At 47.9% G+C, this 19,500-nt stretch overlaps 1 protein-coding gene across 2 annotated transcripts in view; it reads right to left on the bottom strand.

Annotated features, from left to right (window-relative positions):
* Positions 1 to 19,500, bottom strand: part of CACNA1S (calcium voltage-gated channel subunit alpha1 S) — a 2,360,423-nt gene that overhangs the window by 176,236 nt on the left and 2,164,687 nt on the right. For both annotated transcript variants that reach the window (XM_075352638.1, XM_075352639.1), the window contains exon 35: positions 8,256 to 8,352. In XM_075352638.1, the coding sequence (XP_075208753.1) occupies positions 8,256 to 8,352 (97 nt within the window). The remainder of the gene's footprint in view (positions 1 to 8,255; positions 8,353 to 19,500) is intronic.

Genomic DNA, 19,500 nt, shown 5'->3' with positions numbered 1-19,500 from the left:
CAACGGGGCCACATCCATCACTCTCACTCCTCCAATCTCCCCTCCTGTTGTGTTCACCTGCTGCCGGTACATCAAGGCCCGGATCTCGCGCTGCACAGCCCTCTGTCGGCTTCCCACTGCGGTGGCGGACAGCTGCCAAAGTAGGGTCAGCACCTCACTCATGCAATGTTCCATCACATTAGTCCCTAGCACCACCTTCAGGTTATGGTCACTGGGTTCATTCATTATTACAATCAGTCCCTGATGTTGCAGCTCAGCCCGCCCTACGGTCATGGCCACTTGTTTGTACCCCACTTGGGTTAAGGGGAGTCCATCAGCTGCGACCAGTGTCATGCTACCGTCTGGAGGGGCAAGTTCATCATTCCCCCAATACCGCTGATACAATGTGTAGGGTATCGTGGTTACCTGGGATCCAGTGTCCAGGTGTGCCATCAGCGGGATGCCGTCCACTGCCAGGGGGATGATGGGCCGGGCTCCGATGTATCGATCCCGCCAGTCTGGGGGGCCACTCGGTTCTACTCCTGAGGATTGGCCCATGGCCCCAGGGGTTGCTCGTTTAACAGACACCGTCGAGAGTAGTGGCCGGGCTTGCTGCACCTGTAACAAATTGGAGGTCCATACCGTGAGTCATTGGCCCTTCTCCGCTGCATCCAGAGGACGTCCTCTGGGCTGTCGGCGAGCTGTATCCTTCCCGGGGGCTTTGGTCTTGCTGGAGACTGGATTGCGGCGAGGATCTTGGCGAGGTCTCCATCCATGCGACGGACCTGGGTAGCCAGCTCTTCCATCATTCCGCCAGGGGCTGCAGATGCCGAGGGAGCTGCGGGAGAAGGGGCTACCACGATGGGAGCCGTCTCATCTGGCCATGGGGCCTCTTCAGGAACGTCGGACGCTGGGGGCTGCAGAGCTTTGATGGCCCGCTCCTTCAGCAAAGCAAAGTCCACATTGGGGTGTTCTAGGGCCCACAGCAGGAGCTGCTTGCGGTCTTCTGGGGACCCCATGCCCTGCACGAACTGCTCGACTAACATTTTGTTGCTATCCACATCATTAATGGTGTCCACCCGCTTCAGTGTACGGAGGGACGTTTGCAGGCGCAAGGCATAGTCTCTGATGTTATCTGCTGGCCGTTGTCGACATTGATAAAACTGCATCCGTAGCTCGGCCTCGGTGCGGGTCTCGAAGGCAATCTTTAGTTTTTCAAAGATGGTGGCAACGGTGGACCGGTCCCCCTCTGTCCAGGTCTCCGTCTCCTGCTCAGCCGCGCCGGTTAGCTGCCCCAGCACTACCGCTGCACGCTGCTTATCGGGCAGGGGATACAATTCTAGGACCGGGTTAAGCTTTTTCCGGAAACCCTGTAGGGCGTCAGGTTTCCCGTCGTACTGCGGCAGCCAGGTAGCTCCGGGCACATAGGGTAAGGAGAACGGCATCACCTGAGCAATGGCGGGGGCCACGGCCTCCCCTGCTCGTGCGGCCGGAGCACGGGCTGGCCCATTTCCATCCACGGGGCGCCACTGCGGCTGCGACCGCCGCGTCTCCAGCGGCTCCGTCGGGCGCCGACATCTTGTTTCCGTCCCCCCTTGGTTTTCTCTTAGCACCTCCTCTTCAGGGGCAGAGCTTCGGCTTTCACGCCTCCACTACTTGGGAAGACGCTCGAGCGGGGAAATCCTCGCGCCCAAAATGGCGGCTTCGGAAATTTTTTGGCCGGACACCTCCGGCGGGACACAAGGCACACTTCTACCAGCCGGTAGATTGGTATGATCCTGTTCACAGCGCCAAGTTGTCGCGGGCGGGGGGTGCGCTGCTCGACCGCGCTTGCGGCTCGGGTCCGGCTGCTGCTGCTGCTGCTCAGTGGCTCGAGCGGTGGGCCGGATCCAGGGACTCAAGCGGTGCTCCTCGCCCGTGAGTGAAAGGGGTTGGTTTGGGTTTGGGGATTGAGTTTGTGACGCCACCCACGGGTCGTGGTGAGGTTGGGGCACCACCGCTGCTGGTGACGGGATCCCGGGAGCGTTGGTAGGGAGCAGCTGGGATGTTTTCCCCCTCTGTGGGTAGGGGTTGGTGGTCCCGGGGCCCGGTAAGGGGTGAAGGGAGGTATGCAGGGCAGGTGAGGTGCAGGGTCGCGGGGGCAGCACGGTGCCAGACGGCACAATGGTACTCACTCAGCCAAGGACGGACACAGAGTCTCTTGTAAAACAAACGGCTGGATGGAAGGGTCCCGCAGCCGGCTGCTGTGGTTACTCCCGGTCGGTTGATGGTGGCTGCCTTTCCCTGCACCTGTAGTGTGTCTTCGGTCCCGATGGCTTCCCACCGGTAACCCGCTCCACAGCGTATAGCTGCCGGAGGAGCCCTTTTGCCAGCAGGCTCTGGCCCTGGGAGCTCTAGCTCTGGCGGTAGCTTTATCTCCCTGTACGGTTTGGACGGTTGCCTTCAATCGGGTCTTTGATGCTTGGAAACCCCGGAGGTTCCCTTCGCTAACGGATTTGACCAGTTTAACGGCAACTCACAGCCTGGTCGGGGTCCGCAGGCCCTGCCGGATGGTGCTGGCTTCTCTTCGCTCCCCGGTTTGGTACCGATGGGCCACCGCCCAACCCCGGCCCTACGGTTCCGTGTCGATAGGCCTCTCCTGCAGACGGCCACCACCGTTTGCCAACCTTGCTGTATGTGCCCGGGCCACGTACCCGGACACGGTCAGTCAGCTCCTCTACTACCACTTCACTCCTTCACTTTCACTCTCCCTCACTAGACTGTCTCCTTTTCCCGCCTCCTGGACTGTGACCTCCTCGATGGGCGGGGCCAACCGCCTGGCTCCGCCCCACCTGGTGTGGACATCAGCCCCTGGAAGGAGGCAACAAGGATTTGTGTGTGCGGCTGATGTGCCTAACCGGGGTGTGGGGTGTGTTGTTGCAGTACCTGTGACGTCCTGGCTTGTCCAGGGCGCCACAACAATTTTTGGGGGCAGATCCCACCATGGAAACCACTATGAAAAAATCCTCAAAGGAGCATATGCATCTACTCTCTGTGCACAGGATCAGGCTTTTGAGCATCTTTTACCCACTTCAGGTTTCTAAAACCACCAAGTGATTAAAAGAAGTGACCGCTCCATTCTTCTGGTGTTTTCCACTTGGAAAATGCTCTGTATTTTACAATGCAGAGCAATGGGAAGGCTCGGAAGATGCTGGAATCTACAACTCCCAGCTTGTCCTTAACAATGGTAAGGAGATGCTGGGAGTTGTTGTTATCAGACTGCGGACCATACAGGAACCACAATACTGATAAGACGCAGGCAATATCACAAATAATCATTTACATCCAGGTACCTTGATAGGTGACATCTTCTGAGTCATTCCCATCCTTTTTGTCTCCACACAGTACAGACGCCATGATGAGGTTTCGTGCCCACTGCTCATCTCTGAAGCCCTCCCTATTTATTCTTCAGCAGCACTTCCCCACACAGCACCTTTACAAATAAAATTATCATTATACTGCCTCATAAATATAAATATCTCCCATGCTGTGCCCCTGAATAAATAATTGCTGTGCTTCCTTCACAAAATATCCTCCCACACTGCCCTTATCCAAAATACCTCCCACACTAACTCTCTCCTTAATGTACCCCCCACGCTGCCTTTTTCCATAATGTCCCTTCCACACTGCTCTCTTTATAATATACCCCCACACTGCCTATCTCCATAATATCCCCCCATATTGCCCCTTTACTATGATTTATTTATATATTCCCCCAAACTGCTCTTTTGTAATCCACACAAACAATACAATGCACCCTCCATTACCCCTACACACACACACACACACACCACACACAGACACAATGCACCCTCCATTACCCCTCCCCCCACACACACACAATGCAGTGCACCCCCTTTACATACACACACACATACACACACACACAATACAATGCACCCTCCATTACCCCTCCCCCCCACACAGACACAATACAATGCACCCACCCCCATTACCTCTCCACACTCACACACACACACACACACACACACAATGCACCGTCCATTACCCCCCCACACACAATACAATGCACCCTCCATTACCCGTCCCCCCCACACAATACAATGCACCCTCCCCACACACACACACACAAAATACAATGCACCCCCCATTATCCCATGCACCCCCCACACACAATACAATGCACCCCCCATTACCCCCTCCTCACACACACAAAATACAATGCATCCCTCATTACCCCTCCCCCCCACACACACAAAATACACCCTCCATTACCCCTCCCCCCACACACACACACCTCCCCTCCCTCCCACACACAATACAATGCACCCCCATTACCCCTCCCCCCACACACAATATAATGCACCCTCCATTACCCCCCCCCACACACAATAGAATGCACCCCCCCATTACACCCTCCCCACACACACATTTCAATGCACCCTCCATTACCCCTCCCCCTCAAACACAATACAATGCACCCCCATTACACCCTCCCCACACACACAATTCAATGCACCCTCCATTACCCCTCCCCACACACAATAAAATGCACCCCCCATCACCCCCTACAGACACACTCATACAATACAATGCACCCCCCATTACCGCCTCCCCAGGCATAATACAATGCACCACCCCATCACCCCCTACATACACAAAATACACTGCCCCATCACTACACACTCCTGCCTCCCCCTCTCCCTCGGAATACAGTAACCAACCCTGCCTGTCAGAAAGCTGTGTTCCTTCACAAATATTCCCCCATTATGTGTCCTCAGCCAATCCCCATTCGTCTCCATTAATTACACCTTTCATCTTTGGCTCCTCCATGGAGCGCTTACCAGTTCCTGATGTATCCTGTGTGGCGCCCGAAGCACTGTGATGACGTCAGCAAGGTGCTGATCTCATCACGTTGCTGCACGTCGGGGGCAGGGCCTAGTCCCAGTGCACTGTTCAAATGTATTTACATCTGAAAGACGCAAATACATTTGAATAGGAAGGAGGAAGCTGCGGTCACTGGCACCGCCACCGCCGCGCTTCTCAGCAGTGTGCATGCCGGGCACTCTATCACACAGCAAGACCGACACAGCACGCTGCCTCCTGGTCCTGCTGCAGCTAGTGTGGGCACAGCAAATGCAGCCGAGCCTGCACACTGCTGAGCAGAGCGGCGGTAACTGCAGATAGAGTGGCCCACTACAGGGACCGGCCCATCTGGCATTTGCCAAAAGTGCCCTATGGTCAATCCGGGCCTGCATCATAGTATCTAGAGGTCACATAAGGGCACTGGATATGTTCACACAGTGCGTTTTTATCATGTTGTTTATATGCATTTTATAGTGCAGTTTTGTCACAAAAATGCATGCAAATCCTTATGCCAGCAAAGTACATGAGAATCCTTAAGTTTTGTGAACGTTGCCTTTTTTTCTTTGCATATTTGGTGCAGAAATAAATCTGCAGCATGTCAATTCTTTCAGCACTTTTGAAATATTTTTCCACCACAGAATGCATGGAAAAAATGCATGGAAAAACATGGCAAAAACCCAGCAAAAAGGCACGTTTTTTCCTGCTAAGAGATACAGATTTGGTGCAGAATTTTCTGTAACCAAATACTCAACACACTCTCACATAACCTTACTGTTTGGATCACAAAAGCTAGCGCTCTAACGCTATGTCCGCACGCTGAGTATTTGGTTGCAGAAATTTCCGCACCAAATCTACATCTGTTGGCAGGAAAAATGCTGCATTTTTTCCCAGTGTTTTCAGTGCTTTTTTATGTGATTTTTGTATGCGTTTTTTTTCAATGCGTTTTTCATGCATTATGTGGTGGAAAAACGCTGAAAGAATTTACATGCTGCAAATTTATTTCTGCACCAAAGCTGCAAATGAAAAAAGGCAATGTTCACAAAACTTTAGGATTCTCATGGACTTTGCTGGCATAAACATAGGCGTGCAGTTTTGTGACAAAACTGCACTATAAAACGCTTAACAATGCATTTTGTGCACACAGCCTTACTGTGTTACATAAATAACCTATTTGGATTTTTAACAGAATTAGGAAGGGGACTTTGTGTAGGTTGGTAAAGGTTGTGAGGTGCTGGAAATGGGCAAAGTCAAATGCGAATCTGTTGGAAACTCATGTTTGGAAGAAATCATCCAAGGCTGTCTGAACCGAATGGAAAAAAAAATAAAAAAAAGTGAACGACTCCAAATGAGAGAGAACGTCAACTGTAAGTCACTGGATTCATCTGTTACTGTAAAAAAAATTGTTTAAAAGAACTGAAGTAATCAGTGGTTGATACCTTTTAATAGGTATCAACCACTGAGGACTTCAGTTCTTTTAAACAAATTTTTTTATCTCTACTGGCTAACACGGTACAAAGATATATTTTATCTGTTACTGTAGACACTTATGGCTTACAGAATTGGACCTTGCCACTATATAGTGATAATATTGTTTATTTTTACAGTGTTTTTTTAATTTAAAATTTAGAAACAGTTTCATGCTGCAATTCAGTCATTGTGTTCAAGAGTTAATGGTATTACTGGTAATATTGTACAGTGTTTTGTTGTGCAGAAATATAGTAATATTATTTATTCACTATGTAGTAGCAATGGTAGTGATCATGGTGTACCAGTATTATCGATAACAAATGTTTAGTTTTTACATGTATAGTGTGTTTTCTCTGTAAAAGTATGTATTTTAAGTGGTGTGGGTATGGGAAGACACATTCTTGTATTTACCTAACCGCTGTAACCAATAATAGGCTTCAATGGTCATGTGACTTCTGAACAGGGTAAGCATCACTTCCGAAGATGCCACAGACCTCCGGAGAGGCTTGTGCTGGATCCACAAAAGGCGTTGGTTACATAGTTACATAGTTACTTAGGTTGAAAAAAGACCTAGGTCCATCTAGTTCAACCTTCCTCCACCAGTTCTTCATTTGGTCACTAAGTCATTTATAACCAACAATGTTTTGTGTACTGAGGAAATCATCCAGCCCTTTTTTAAAAGCTGTTATAGTATCTGCCATTACTACCTCTTGTGGTAGGGCATTCCACAGTCTGACTGCTCTAACTGTAAAGAACCCTTTCCTATTTAGCTGTCGGAATTGCTTTTCTTCCACTCGCAGTGAGTGCCCCCTGGTCCTTAGTATTGTCTTTGGAAGAAATAAGTCATGTGCCAGTCCTTTATATTGACCACACATGTATCTATACATATAAATGAGATCTCCTCTGAGACGTCTTTTTTCTAAGTTAAACATATCTAACTGTTTCAACCTGTCATCATATGTGAGGCCTTCCATTCCTTGTAGTAGTCTAGTTGCCCTCCTTTGAACTGACTCTAATTTCTGAATGTCCTTTTTAAAGTGTGGAGTCCAAAACCGGATCCCATATTCCAGATGTGGCCTTACAAGTGATTTATAGAGGGGTAACAATACGTTGGGATCACGGGATCTAATCTCTCTTTTTACACCCTAAAATCTTGTTTGCTTTAGCAGCTGTTGCTTGACATTGAGTGCTGCTGCTCAGCTTATTTGTGATGAGAATACCCAAGTCCTTCTCCTGTTCTGTAGTCCCGAGCTTACTTCCATTTAATGTATATGCAGTTATAGGATTACTCCGTCCTAGGTGCATTACTTTACATTTATCAACATTAAATCTCATTTGCCAAGTATCTGCCCATTCTGACATCTTATCCAGATCTTTTTGTAATATTGTACTATCAAGGTCAGTTTTTAATATCCTACATAGTTTGGTGTCATCAGCAAAGACTGACACTTTACTATCAATCTCATCCACAAGGTCATTAATAAAGAGATTAAAAAGAATCGGTCCTAGCACAGATCCCTGCGGCACCCCACTGCTGACTATAGCCCATTTAGAGAATGTACCATTTATGACTACTCTTTGTTTCCTATCTTTTAGCCAATTCCTTACCCAGTTGCATATAGTTTCCCCTAGTCCTTGCTTCTGGAGCTTTAGTATAAGGCTATTATGTGGTACAGTATCAAATGCCTTTGCAAAGTCCAAATAAATCACATCAGCTGCATTACAAGTATCCAGGTTTGCACTTACCCCCTCATAGAACCCCAACAGATTGGTTAGACACGACTTATCTTTCATGAATCCATGCTGTTTGTCAGTTATTATATTATTTTCTGCAATATATTTTTGCATGTTGTGGTTGGTAAGTTTATTATTTGAAAACCATTCATGCATCGTTTTTTTTATTTCACTGTCAGAAAACCCCTTTAGGAAAAAAGGAATCTTACCTTGCAAGCCACACGATGAGGGCAGAATTTTCCAAAGCCTAGAGGTGGCTGAATTCTTCTCAGAAGAGTGACAACATCTAAATGCTTGATTCGCCCCCTTAGTGAAGGATTAAAAAGAAAGTCACCACTTATGTTGATGAGGAATTCACAATCCATTCCCTCCAAAACCAATGTTTCATTTTGGCTCTTTAGTCTTTTCCTTCCCTTCTTTCAAAACCTATAACGCTTATTTTTCCATTGAAAGAACTATTTGTGTGGGACAAGTTGAATTTTTGAATGACACCATTCATGTTATCATGCAATAAACAGGAAAGCAGAAAAAAACATCCAAATGCAATGAAATTGTGGACATAAAAAAAATACAGTTGCACTATCATGTTTTCACAGTGTTTATTGTAAGGTTAGAAAGATTCTCAAAGTGAGAAGTACAAAGACAAGTGTGTCATGGAGTGTCCTTATTTGGGGCTGCATAAGTGCTGTTGACTGTGGTGAGCTACAGTTCATTGAGGGAACCATGAATGCCAACATGTACTGTGACATTCTGAAGAAGTGCAAGATCCCATTCTGTCAGAAACTGAGCTGCAGGGCAGTATTCCAACATGATAATGACCTCACACATTTCTCCAAGATGACCACTGCCTTGCTAAAAAAAACCCTGGGCCTTAGGCTGGAGTCACACTTGCGTATGACTCGCACGAGTGGAATGTGAGAAAATCTCACATAGCACTTGGCCCCTTGTAAGACAATGCTGCAGCTCAGATCTGCGAGTTTTTCCTCAGCCCTAAACAGAATGAGGAAAAAAATCGAAGCATGTTGCGATTTTCTGCGAGAGCCGTATCACTCGCACCCATTCAAGTGTATGGGTGCGAGGGAAACATGGGACAGCACTCGGATGTCATCCAAGTGCAGTGTGATATACGCATAGGCTGACAATGGAGAAGATGGGGAGATTTAACCTTTCCATCTCCTCCTCCGCGCCCGCCCTCAGCTTCCCAGCTGTGACTCGATTGCAAGATTGGGTCACAGTTGCATGACATTCGGCTTGCAGCAGAGAATGAGTCGGGGGTCATTAGCATATTGCATTCGTTGCTCTCGCATCGGATGCCATATGCTAATGTGACTCCAGCCTTAAGGTGCTGCATTGGCCAAGCATATCTCCAGACCTAAATCTTATTGAACATCTGTGAGGCATCCTCAAATTGGAGGTGGAGGAGTGCAAGGTCTCTAACATGCACCTTCTCCGTGATGTCATCATGGAGGAGTGGAAGAAGATTTCACTTTGCAATGGCTTCTGTGAAGCTCTAGTGAACTCCAAGCCCAAGAGAGTTAAGGCAGTGCTTAAAAATAATGGTGGCAACTAGATATGAGCAGAGCCAAGCAGTAAAGTTTTCAGACTTTTCAGAAAAATCAGGCTTGCACTGAGGGTAAAAAAAGCACTTTTTGATGTAGTGTGTTACAAAAATCAAAAAAAACCGAACAACCTCATCCTCCTTCCCCCGGAAGTGATCTGTTTATGTCTGGGTGCATGTGGGCGGAGAGCTGAACTACCCAATCAGTGACTTCCAATGGGGTTCAGGTCAAGCCCGGGTCCAAAACTGAACTTTATCTAAAATTCGACTGAACCTGCTCAACCTGAAATACAACGAGTCGGCTCATCTCAAGTGCCCACACAAAATATTGACAAATTGAGCACCATTTGGCCATTTTCACTTAGGGGTGTACTCACTTTTATTTCCAGCAGTTTAGACATTAATGCCTATGTGTTGAATTATTTACAGGGCACACCAAATATACACTGCTATATAAAGATATGCACTGACTACTTTACATTGAATCAAAGTGTCATATCTTCAAGGTTGTCCAAAGAAAACATAATAAGATATTTACAAAAATGTGAAGGGGTGTACACACTTTTGTGATATACTGTCATTTTTACATAAATTCAACTAGTGATACTTTTTGGCTTATTTACAAACGTGTTTTTGTTAAAATTGGACTCATTGTTTTCTAGTTTAGTGTTAAATTAAAGTATTCCGGCTTATACAGTGATGGCTGAACTTGTTGGCACCTTTGAAGTTGTTCAAGAAAAGGAAGTATTTCTTCCATACAATTATTGCAATTGCACATGTTTTGTCATACTCATGCTATTTTCCTTTGTGTATATTGAAACACCACAAAAAAATGAGAGAAAAAAAATGCAAATTGGGCATAATTTCACACAAAACCCCAAAAATGGATGGGACAAAATTGTTAGCACTTTTCCAAGACTGGTAAACAATTTTGTGTTCCACCATGTGATGCTTGTTCAAACTCACCTGGTACAAGTAACAGGTGTAAGTAATATGAAAATCACACCTAAAGGCAGATATAAAGGGAAGAAGTTGACTCAATCATTGCATTGTGTGTGTGGGCCACACTAGGTATGAAAAACCTGAAGAGGAGAAGAAAACTGTCTGAGGACTTGAGAACCAAAATTGTTGAAAAATATTAACAATCTCAAGGTTACAAGTCCATCTCCAGAGATCTTGATATTCCTCTGTGCATGGTGCACAAGATAATCAAAAAGTTTATAACTAATGGTAGCTAATCTCCCTGAATGTGGATAACAGATTAAAATTGATGAAAGGTTGCAATGCAGGATAGTCCTTATGGTGAATAAGCAGTTAAAATCAAGTTCCAAAGAATTCAAGCTGTTTTGCAGGCTCAGGGGGCATCAGTGTTAACGTGAACATTTGAATGAAATGAAACACTATGGCAGGCTTCCCAGGAGGATGCCAAGTTAGACTGCATTTTGACAAAATGTATGTGAGTAAGCCAAAATCCTTCTGGGAAAGTGTGTGCAACCAAATAGTAAGTAGAGGGCACCAACAATTTTGCCCATTTTTGGAGCTTACTTTAAAATTATGCCCAAGGGGGCGTGGCCAGCTGCGCATGGAGATAGATGTACAGTAGTTCTGCTCCTGTGCTTACCGGCTCCAAACAGCGGCACACAGCATCCAATTTAACCAGCTCCAGTCCTAATCGGAGGCTGAACACCCCAGGCAGTCAGCGGTTTGAAGGAGACCAGAAATGCCCATGGCAAAGGGAGGAATAGTCCCCTCAAGTTGACACAGTTTTACCCAGCGGCAGATGGTTCTCAAAATAGCGCCGGGAGGTCCCAGTGCGGCCTGACAGCACCGAAGAATACAAAGAATACAACCCCCTGCAGGCTAGGTGAGTCAAGGGATGCAGGCAGAATGAACCATGCTCAGAGAAGGCCCCGGGGAGGTGCGGTCTTACAGGAGGAGGTTGAGTCAGACTCGGATAGCAATAGGGAGCAGTCAAGATGGGAGAAGGGGGAGCTTGCCGATGCCACGGCCTTTGAAATCCAGTCCCCGGCTTCTTCCCTCACAGCAGGCCCGCAGTCTGTAGGCTGCAACATGGAGAGAAACAGCCACGATCTCGGTGAAAAGGCCTCAGAACCACTGACAGAATATGCTATGAGGAAACTCATGGCAGAATTAATGACATAATTTAAAAGGGACATGCAGAGTGTGCTCAGGTCCATGCAAAAAGAAATCACAGCTATAGGGGATTACACATCTCATATAGAAAACAAGATGGCAGAACTTACAACTGCGCACAATGAGGTGGGTGACTCTGTGGTATCCATATCTGATATGGAAGATAGATCACGCCGAAACAATGTCATATTGAGGGCTATTGCAGAATCTGTTAAAACAGACGACATTAAAGAATTCCTCACAGATTACAGATAGACCTGGTGCTGGACAGTGCACACAGGCTTCGTAAACTGAAACAATTGCCAGCCTCAACCCCTAGAGATGTCATAATGAGAATTCACTTTTTCCATATAAAAGAGAAACTACTGAAAGCAGCCTGTAATCCACCCTCACTACCAGACCAATTCAATGGCATCACTATACACTGTGTGTAGAATTATTAGGCAAGTTGTATTTTAGAGGATTTCTTTTATTATTGATCAACAACTACAGTGCCTACAAGTAGTATTCAACCCCCTGCAGATTTAGCAGGTTTACACATTCGGAATTAACTTGGCATTGTGACACTTGGACTGTAGATCAGCATGGAAGTGTGAAATGCACTGCAGCAAAAAAGAATGTTATTTCTTTTTTTATTTTTTTTTTAAAATTGTGAAAAGTTTATTCAGAGGGTCATTTATTATTCAACCCCTCAAACCACAAGAATTCTGTTTGGTTCCCCTAAAGTATTAAGAAGTATTTCAGGCACAAAGAACAATGAGCTTCACATGTTTGGATTAATTATCTCTTTTTCCAGCCTTTTCTGACTAATTAAGACCCTCCCCAAACTTGTGAACAACACTCAAACTTGGTCAACATGGGAAAGACAAAGGACAAGGAAAGACAAGGCCATCAGAGACAAGAACATGGAAGGTCACAAGGCTGGCAAGGGGTACAAAACCCTTTCCAAGGAGTTGGGCCTACCTGTCTCCACTGTTGGGAGCATCATCCGGAAGTTGAAGGCTTATGGAACTACTGTTAGCCTTCCATGGCCTGGACAGCCTTTGAAAGTTTCCACCCGTGCCGAGGCCAGGCTTGTCCGAAGAGTCAAGGCTAACTCAAGGACAACAAGGAAGGAGCTCCGGGAAGATCTCATGGCAGTGCGGACATTGGTGTCAGTCAATACCATAAGTAACGTATGTGAAGACATGGACTCTCATGGGTTAAAGTTTCTTAACATTCAGCCAGACTATTGTTCTTATGTGTGCTAAGTCATGTTTGCTTAGCTATTGCTCTCCAGACTTTTCCAGTAACCATTGTATTGTAGTTGTGTATTGATAATGTAATTACTGTAATTACCTTAGTAGCCATTGTCTAGTCGGTGACTTGCCGACTCCATGTAGATATACTGAGTCTTTCTATGCACATCATTTAAATGAACATTATCCATGCAGCTTGAAATTCATCCAATGGGAGAAGCAATCTTGTCCAACCAATTGATGAGGACGCAGTGTATCCTAAGGGAAGGTTATGGCTATAAAAGGGACTTCTTTAAGCCACCAGGGTTGATGAAGGTTGATGGATGCTGATGGATCCAGTCTAAGCTCTTTGGAGCTGACTAGAGGATCAGGATATCTTATGGCTTCAATCTAGGGACTCCAGATCCGGTTGGAGACCATATCCACAGCCTAGGGATTTCGACTCCGGCTGCCAGGATTGTAACATCATACCAGGACTACCTAAGGAGGACACTCAGGTTGGGACAGTTCAGTCACCTGTTACAAACTTTGCAGACCTCACACAGCTTCCTAAATCTGGCGTTATTCCTTTCTCGGTGGGTGCCCGCCAAAAGCGGGGTGCTGCTGGACTGGAGTAAGCGGCCCTGGAAGCTCTGAGGCATGGACATTTTAAATCCCTGGTGAGCCAGCAGAAGGGTGAGACTCTGTTGCCTGTTACATTTGTGTTTTGCTGGTTATGTGTTATGTGCCGTTAATTGTTTGGGGATCCAATAAAGTCTAATTATTGTGGTTCCCTCACCCTGTGTTGTCTGAGTAGTGTTACGCCCACGGTTAAGGAGGCCGGCGTTCAGTTGGGATGAGCCCTGAGCCACGCTGTCTTTCTAAAGGCGGCGGGTTTTAGTGGACGAGAGCACCCACTGAGCCCCGTGTCTCCACAATTGGTGGCAGCAGTGGGATACTACTCAGCCTGGTTTACCCAGGGGAGCTGCAGTGGACTGGTGTTTTCGGACACCGTCCAGGGCTCAACGTCCAGGGCTCAACAACCAGGGAGGCACATAAGCATACCCAGCAGGCCATAGGGGATGCATTCAGGTTTCGGACGCTGCCATGTCCAACCCCACCAGCTCAGCCATGGGACAAGGACCAGAGAGGAGTTACGACCGCAGCAATAAATGGATGCTACAGGATCTGTGCCAGATGCGAAAGATTGACTACAGGAACACTGACACTCGGTCAGACTTGATCCGGAAATTAGTTTGTTGGGATGCCCAGAATGATGCAGAGGACGCTGAGGACACTGCCGGTATGGTATGAGGAGGTAAACCCTGTATCTCATCCTAGATCCAGTGACAGTCTGGAAACAAACCAAACCCAAGCAGACTGAGTCAAGGAATTGTTTACTGCATTGGGGCCTGAAGCTTCAAGGGAAGAGAGGGCTGGTGTTCTGCAATTTGTGTTTGGATTTCCAATTTCCTCACCATCAGCACCTACCTCCAGGATAGACCACCACCAAGGAAGTCATCTTCGCTACAGGGATGTGCCAGTGTTTAATGATTCCAGCTCTGAGATAGATGAACACTTGCAAAACTTTGAGATGCTAATGCGTATGCACCAGGTGCCCACAGATGAGTGGTCCAATTACCTGTGGACAAGCTTGCCGGTCCGGGCCCAGGAGGCTGTCCGATCACTTGGGCCTCAGGACTGTTTGGACTACGGAATTATTAAGGACACTTTGTTGGCCCTTTTTACCATAACACCCGAGAGACATCGCACTAAGTTCCGGACTATGTCTCGCCAGGGTGTCTCGTACGTCGAATTTGGCAGTCAACTCCGACGACACTGTAATCGCTGGCTCGATGGTCAGGCTGCCCATTCCGCTGCTGCCCTCCGGGATGTGATAGTGCTTGAACAGCTGCTGGAGCAGATGGACCCAGAAATCCGAGAATGGGTAGCTGACAGGAAGCCCGACACCCCAGAGCAAGCAGCGCGATTGGCTGACGAATTTACAGCCAACCGACCCAGCTGGAGGCCCAATAGGCCCACCAATCTGAGGAGGTCCCTCAACCATGGATCCAAGTGACCCCCAGACTCACATGCTGGACTAACTCATTACCCCACAGAAGCCCCAACAAGACAAAGGTTTACCAACAGGGTGGGTGACTTGTCTAACCCACGGTGCTGTTATACGTGTGGGCGCCTTGGACACATGGCCAAAGAGTGTCTACAAAACCGGGGCCCCATGCCTGGAGCCCGTCTACCAGTCAACATATGCCGAGATGAACCAACGAGACCTGAGGAATGCTACTCCCGAGAAACACCAATAGCTGAGGAAGTGGTTTATCCAGTCCACACCCTACGGCAGGCCGGACACCGTACACCAGCTAACCTCCATCCCCACATCCAGACGGTCAAGGTTGGTGATATACAGGCTCAGGGACTTCGAGACTCGGGATCTTCCATCACCCTGGTCAGCCCAGATATTGTTCCCACAGAACATCATTTACCTGGCCGCCAAGTGACCAGCAATACCGACCCCAACTATTGCGTTTAGCTCATGATGTTCCTGCGGCTGGGCACATGGGGACCAAAAAGACTCGGGCCCGCCTGCTGCGTAGTTTTTTCTGGCCAAGGGTCACTCAAGAAGTGCAAAAATACTGAGCCTCTTGCCCAGTGTGTCAGCGTATGGGGGGAGCCCCATGCCGTGCCCCACTTCAACCCACGCCCTTGATAGGAGAACCGTTCCAGAGAGTTGCCATTGATATAGTAGGCCCCTTAGCCATCCCCAGCCGCAGTAGAAAAAGATTCATCCTCACCCTGGTAGACTTTGCCACCCGTTACCCAGAAGCCATTGCCTTAACCTCCATAGATGCAGAGCACGTGGCTCAAGCTCTACTAGACATCTTTAGCCGGGTAGGGTTTCCACAGGAAGTATCGACTGACCAGGGGGCACAGTTCTAAAGTGAACTGATTCACACCCTGTGGGAAAAACATGGAGTCCGCCCCATGCGCACAACCTCCTACCATCCTGAAACAAATGGATTGTGTGAGCGCTTCAACAAAACGCTCAAACAGCTCATTAGCCGATATGTGGAGTCCGAGGGGGGGGACTGGGAGAAAAACTTGCAGCAGCTCCTTTTTGCTTACCGGTAGGTGCCGCAGGACTCCACTGGGTTCTCTCCCTTTGAATTGCTGTACGGCCGAAAAGTACGAGGGCCCCTAGAGCTGGTACGAGAGAGTTGGGAGGGCACCTTCCCCACAGAAGAGGTTCCCATACTGGACTATGTTCAAAAGTTTAGGGAAAGGATGAGGCACCTCATGGTGTTAGCCCATGGGAATTTAGAAGTGGCTCAGGAACGGCAAAAACGATGTTACGACCGCACTGCCCGGCCCCGAGAATTTGCCTGTGGACACAAGGTCCTAGTACTAGTACCGGTGCGGAAAAACAAGCTGCAAGCCATGTTGGCGGGTCCATTCACCATTACCAAGAAATGTGGCAATACTGACTACACCGTGGTCCTGGATCGAGCAGGTGTTCGTGAGCGTACCTACCACATCAACAGGCTAAAAGCTTATGAGGAATGAGAAGTCACCAATTTAGCAGTTTGCTGTCCAGATTTAGATGATCCAGAGTTGGACCAGATCCCAGACCTATTAGTGGACTCCAAAAGGGAAATGGGGGTAAAAGATGTATCACTAGGGGAGCAGCTTTGTCCATCACAGAAGCGACAGATATCAGACAAACTCGGAACATATGAAACCCTGTTCACAAGTCAGCCTGGTAGAACCCCCCTGGTCCAGCATCATGTCAATACAGGGGCAGCCACCCCACTAAGACAACCCACCTACCGGGTGACCCCTCCTGTGTTGGCAATGATGAAGGCCGAGGTGGATGACATGTTAAATATGGGAGTCATAGTCCCCTCCCATAGCCCATGGGCTGCCAGTGTGGTGTTGGTGCCAAAAAAGGACAAGAGTACTCGTTTCTGTGTGGACTATAGACAGCTCAATGAGGTCACGATTACAGATGCTTACCCCATGCCCCGGGTGGATGAACTACTAGATAGGTTAGGGGGGTCTCGGTTTATATCTACCCTCGATTTGAGCATGGGATACTTTTAGATCCCACTCACAAAAGACGCTCAAGAGAAATCGGCCTTCATAACCCCTTTTGGCCTCTTTGAGTTTACCAGCATGCCTTTTGGGATGAAAAACAACCCAGCCACCTTCCAGAGGATGGTAGACCATTTACTAAAGGGATGTCAGGGGTATGCCCAGGCCTATTTGGATGACATCGCTATCTTCAGCGACACTTGGGAAGAGAATCTTCAGCATGTGTCCCAGGTGCTGCAGAGGGTAGCCAAAGCCCTGCTCACCATCCGACCTGACAAATGCCAAATGGGGATGGCCGAAGTGCTATACCTGGGACATCGGGTGGGAAGTGGGTGCATTCGTCCCAAACCTGCAAAAGTAGAAGCCATTATCCAGTGGCCACGCCCGGTCAATCAAAAACAGGTCCGTGCGTTTCTAGGAACCGCAAACTACTATCGAAAGTTTATCCCCAATTACAGTACCATAGCAAAACCGCTCACTGACCTCACAACCAAAAGATATGCCCGTAACCTTATCTGGACCCCAGAATGTGAAACTGCGTTCCTCCAATTGAAAGACCGGCTAGCCCAAAGCCCAGTCTTGACTGCTCCTGACTTCCGTCGCAGATTCATTGTCCAAACAGACGCATCGGACACAGGACTAGGAGCTGTATTTAGCCAAGTGGGGGACAACGGTGAGGAACATCCGATAGCTTACCTCTCCCGGAAACTGTTGGACCGAGAGAGGGCTTATGCCACCATAGAAAAAGAATGCCTGGCCATAGTCTGGGCCCTAAAAAAATTGCAGCCCTACCTCTATGGCAATGAGTTCACAGTCCTCACTGACCACAATCCATTGAGTTGGCTAAATCGCACTGCCGGGGACAACGGACGCTTGCTCAGGTGGAGTCTGGCATTACAATCTTACAATTTTTCCATCTCCCATAAACAGGGCAAGAACCATGGAAATGCGGATGGGCCTTCCCGACAAGAGGAGAAGGATGATCGGAAGCCTATCATGTCTGGCTAATATTAAGAAGGGGGAGGAATGTGACGACATGGACTCTCATGGGTTAAAGTTTCTTAACATTCAGCCAGACTATTGTTCTTATGTGTGCTAAGTCATGTTTGCTTAGCTATTGCTCTCCAGACTTTTCCAGTAACCATTGTATTGTAGTTGTGTATTGATAATGTAATTACCTTAGTAGCCATTGTCTAGTCGGTGACTTGCCGACTCCATGTAGATATACTGAGTCTTTCTATGCACATCATTTAAATGAACATTATCCATGCAGCTTGAAATTCATCCAATGGGAGAAGCAATCTTGTCCAACCAATTGATGAGGACGCAGTGTATCCTAAGGGAAGGTTATGGCTATAAAAGGGACTTCTTTAAGCCACCAGGGTTGATGAAGGTTGATGGATGCTGATGGATCCAGTCTAAGCTCTTTGGAGCTGACTAGAGGATCAGGATATCTTATGGCTTCAATCTAGGGACTCCGGATCCGGTTGGAGACCATATCCACAGCCTAGGGATTTCGACTCCGGCTGCGAGGATTGTAACATCATACCAGGACTACTTAAGGAGGACACTCAGGTTGGGACAGTTCAGTCACCTGTTACAGAATTTGCAGACCTCACACAGCTTCCTAAATCTGGCGTTATTCCTTTCTCGGTGGGTGCCCGCCAAAAGCGGGGTGCTGCTGGACTAGAGTAAGCGGCCCTGGAAGCTCTGAAGTATGATATTCTAAATCCCTGGTGAGCCAACGGAAGGGTGAGACTCTGTTGCCTGTTACATTTGTGTTTTGCTGGTTATGTGTTATGTGCCGTTAATTGTTTGGGGATCCAATAAAGTCTAATTAGTGTGGTTCCCTCACCCTGTGTTGCCTGAGTAGTGTTACGCCCACGGTTAAGGAGGCGGCGTTCAGTTGGGATGAGCCCTGAGCCACGCTGTCTTTCTAAAGGCGGCGGGTTTTAGTGGACGAGAGCACCCACTGAGCCCCGTGTCTCCACAACGTACTCCACCGCAATGGTCTCCGTTCCAGACGAGCCCGTAAGGTACCTTAACTTTCAAAGCGTCATGTCAAGGCTCGTCTACAGTTTGCTCATGATCACTTGGAGGACTCTGAGACAGACTGGTTCAAGGTTCTCTGGTCTGATGAGACCAAGATCGAGATCTTTGGTGCCAACCACACACGTGACGTTTGGAGACTGGATGGCACTGCATACGACCCAAAGAATACCATCCCTACAGTCAAGCATGGTGCTGGCAGCATCATGCTGTGGGACGGTTTCTCAGCCAAGGGGCCTGGCCATCTGGTCCGCATCCATGGGAAGATGGATAGCACGGCCTACCTGGAGATTTTGGCCAAGAACCTCCGCTCCTCCATCAAGGATCTTAAGATGGGTCGTCATTTCATCTTCCAACAAGACAACG

The sequence above is a fragment of the Anomaloglossus baeobatrachus genome, chromosome 1, assembly GCF_048569485.1.
Source record: "Anomaloglossus baeobatrachus isolate aAnoBae1 chromosome 1, aAnoBae1.hap1, whole genome shotgun sequence".
Taxonomy (NCBI): domain Eukaryota; kingdom Metazoa; phylum Chordata; class Amphibia; order Anura; family Aromobatidae; genus Anomaloglossus; species Anomaloglossus baeobatrachus.
Note: the sequence above shows the minus strand (reverse complement) of the source record. Positions and strands in the feature narration are given on the sequence as shown.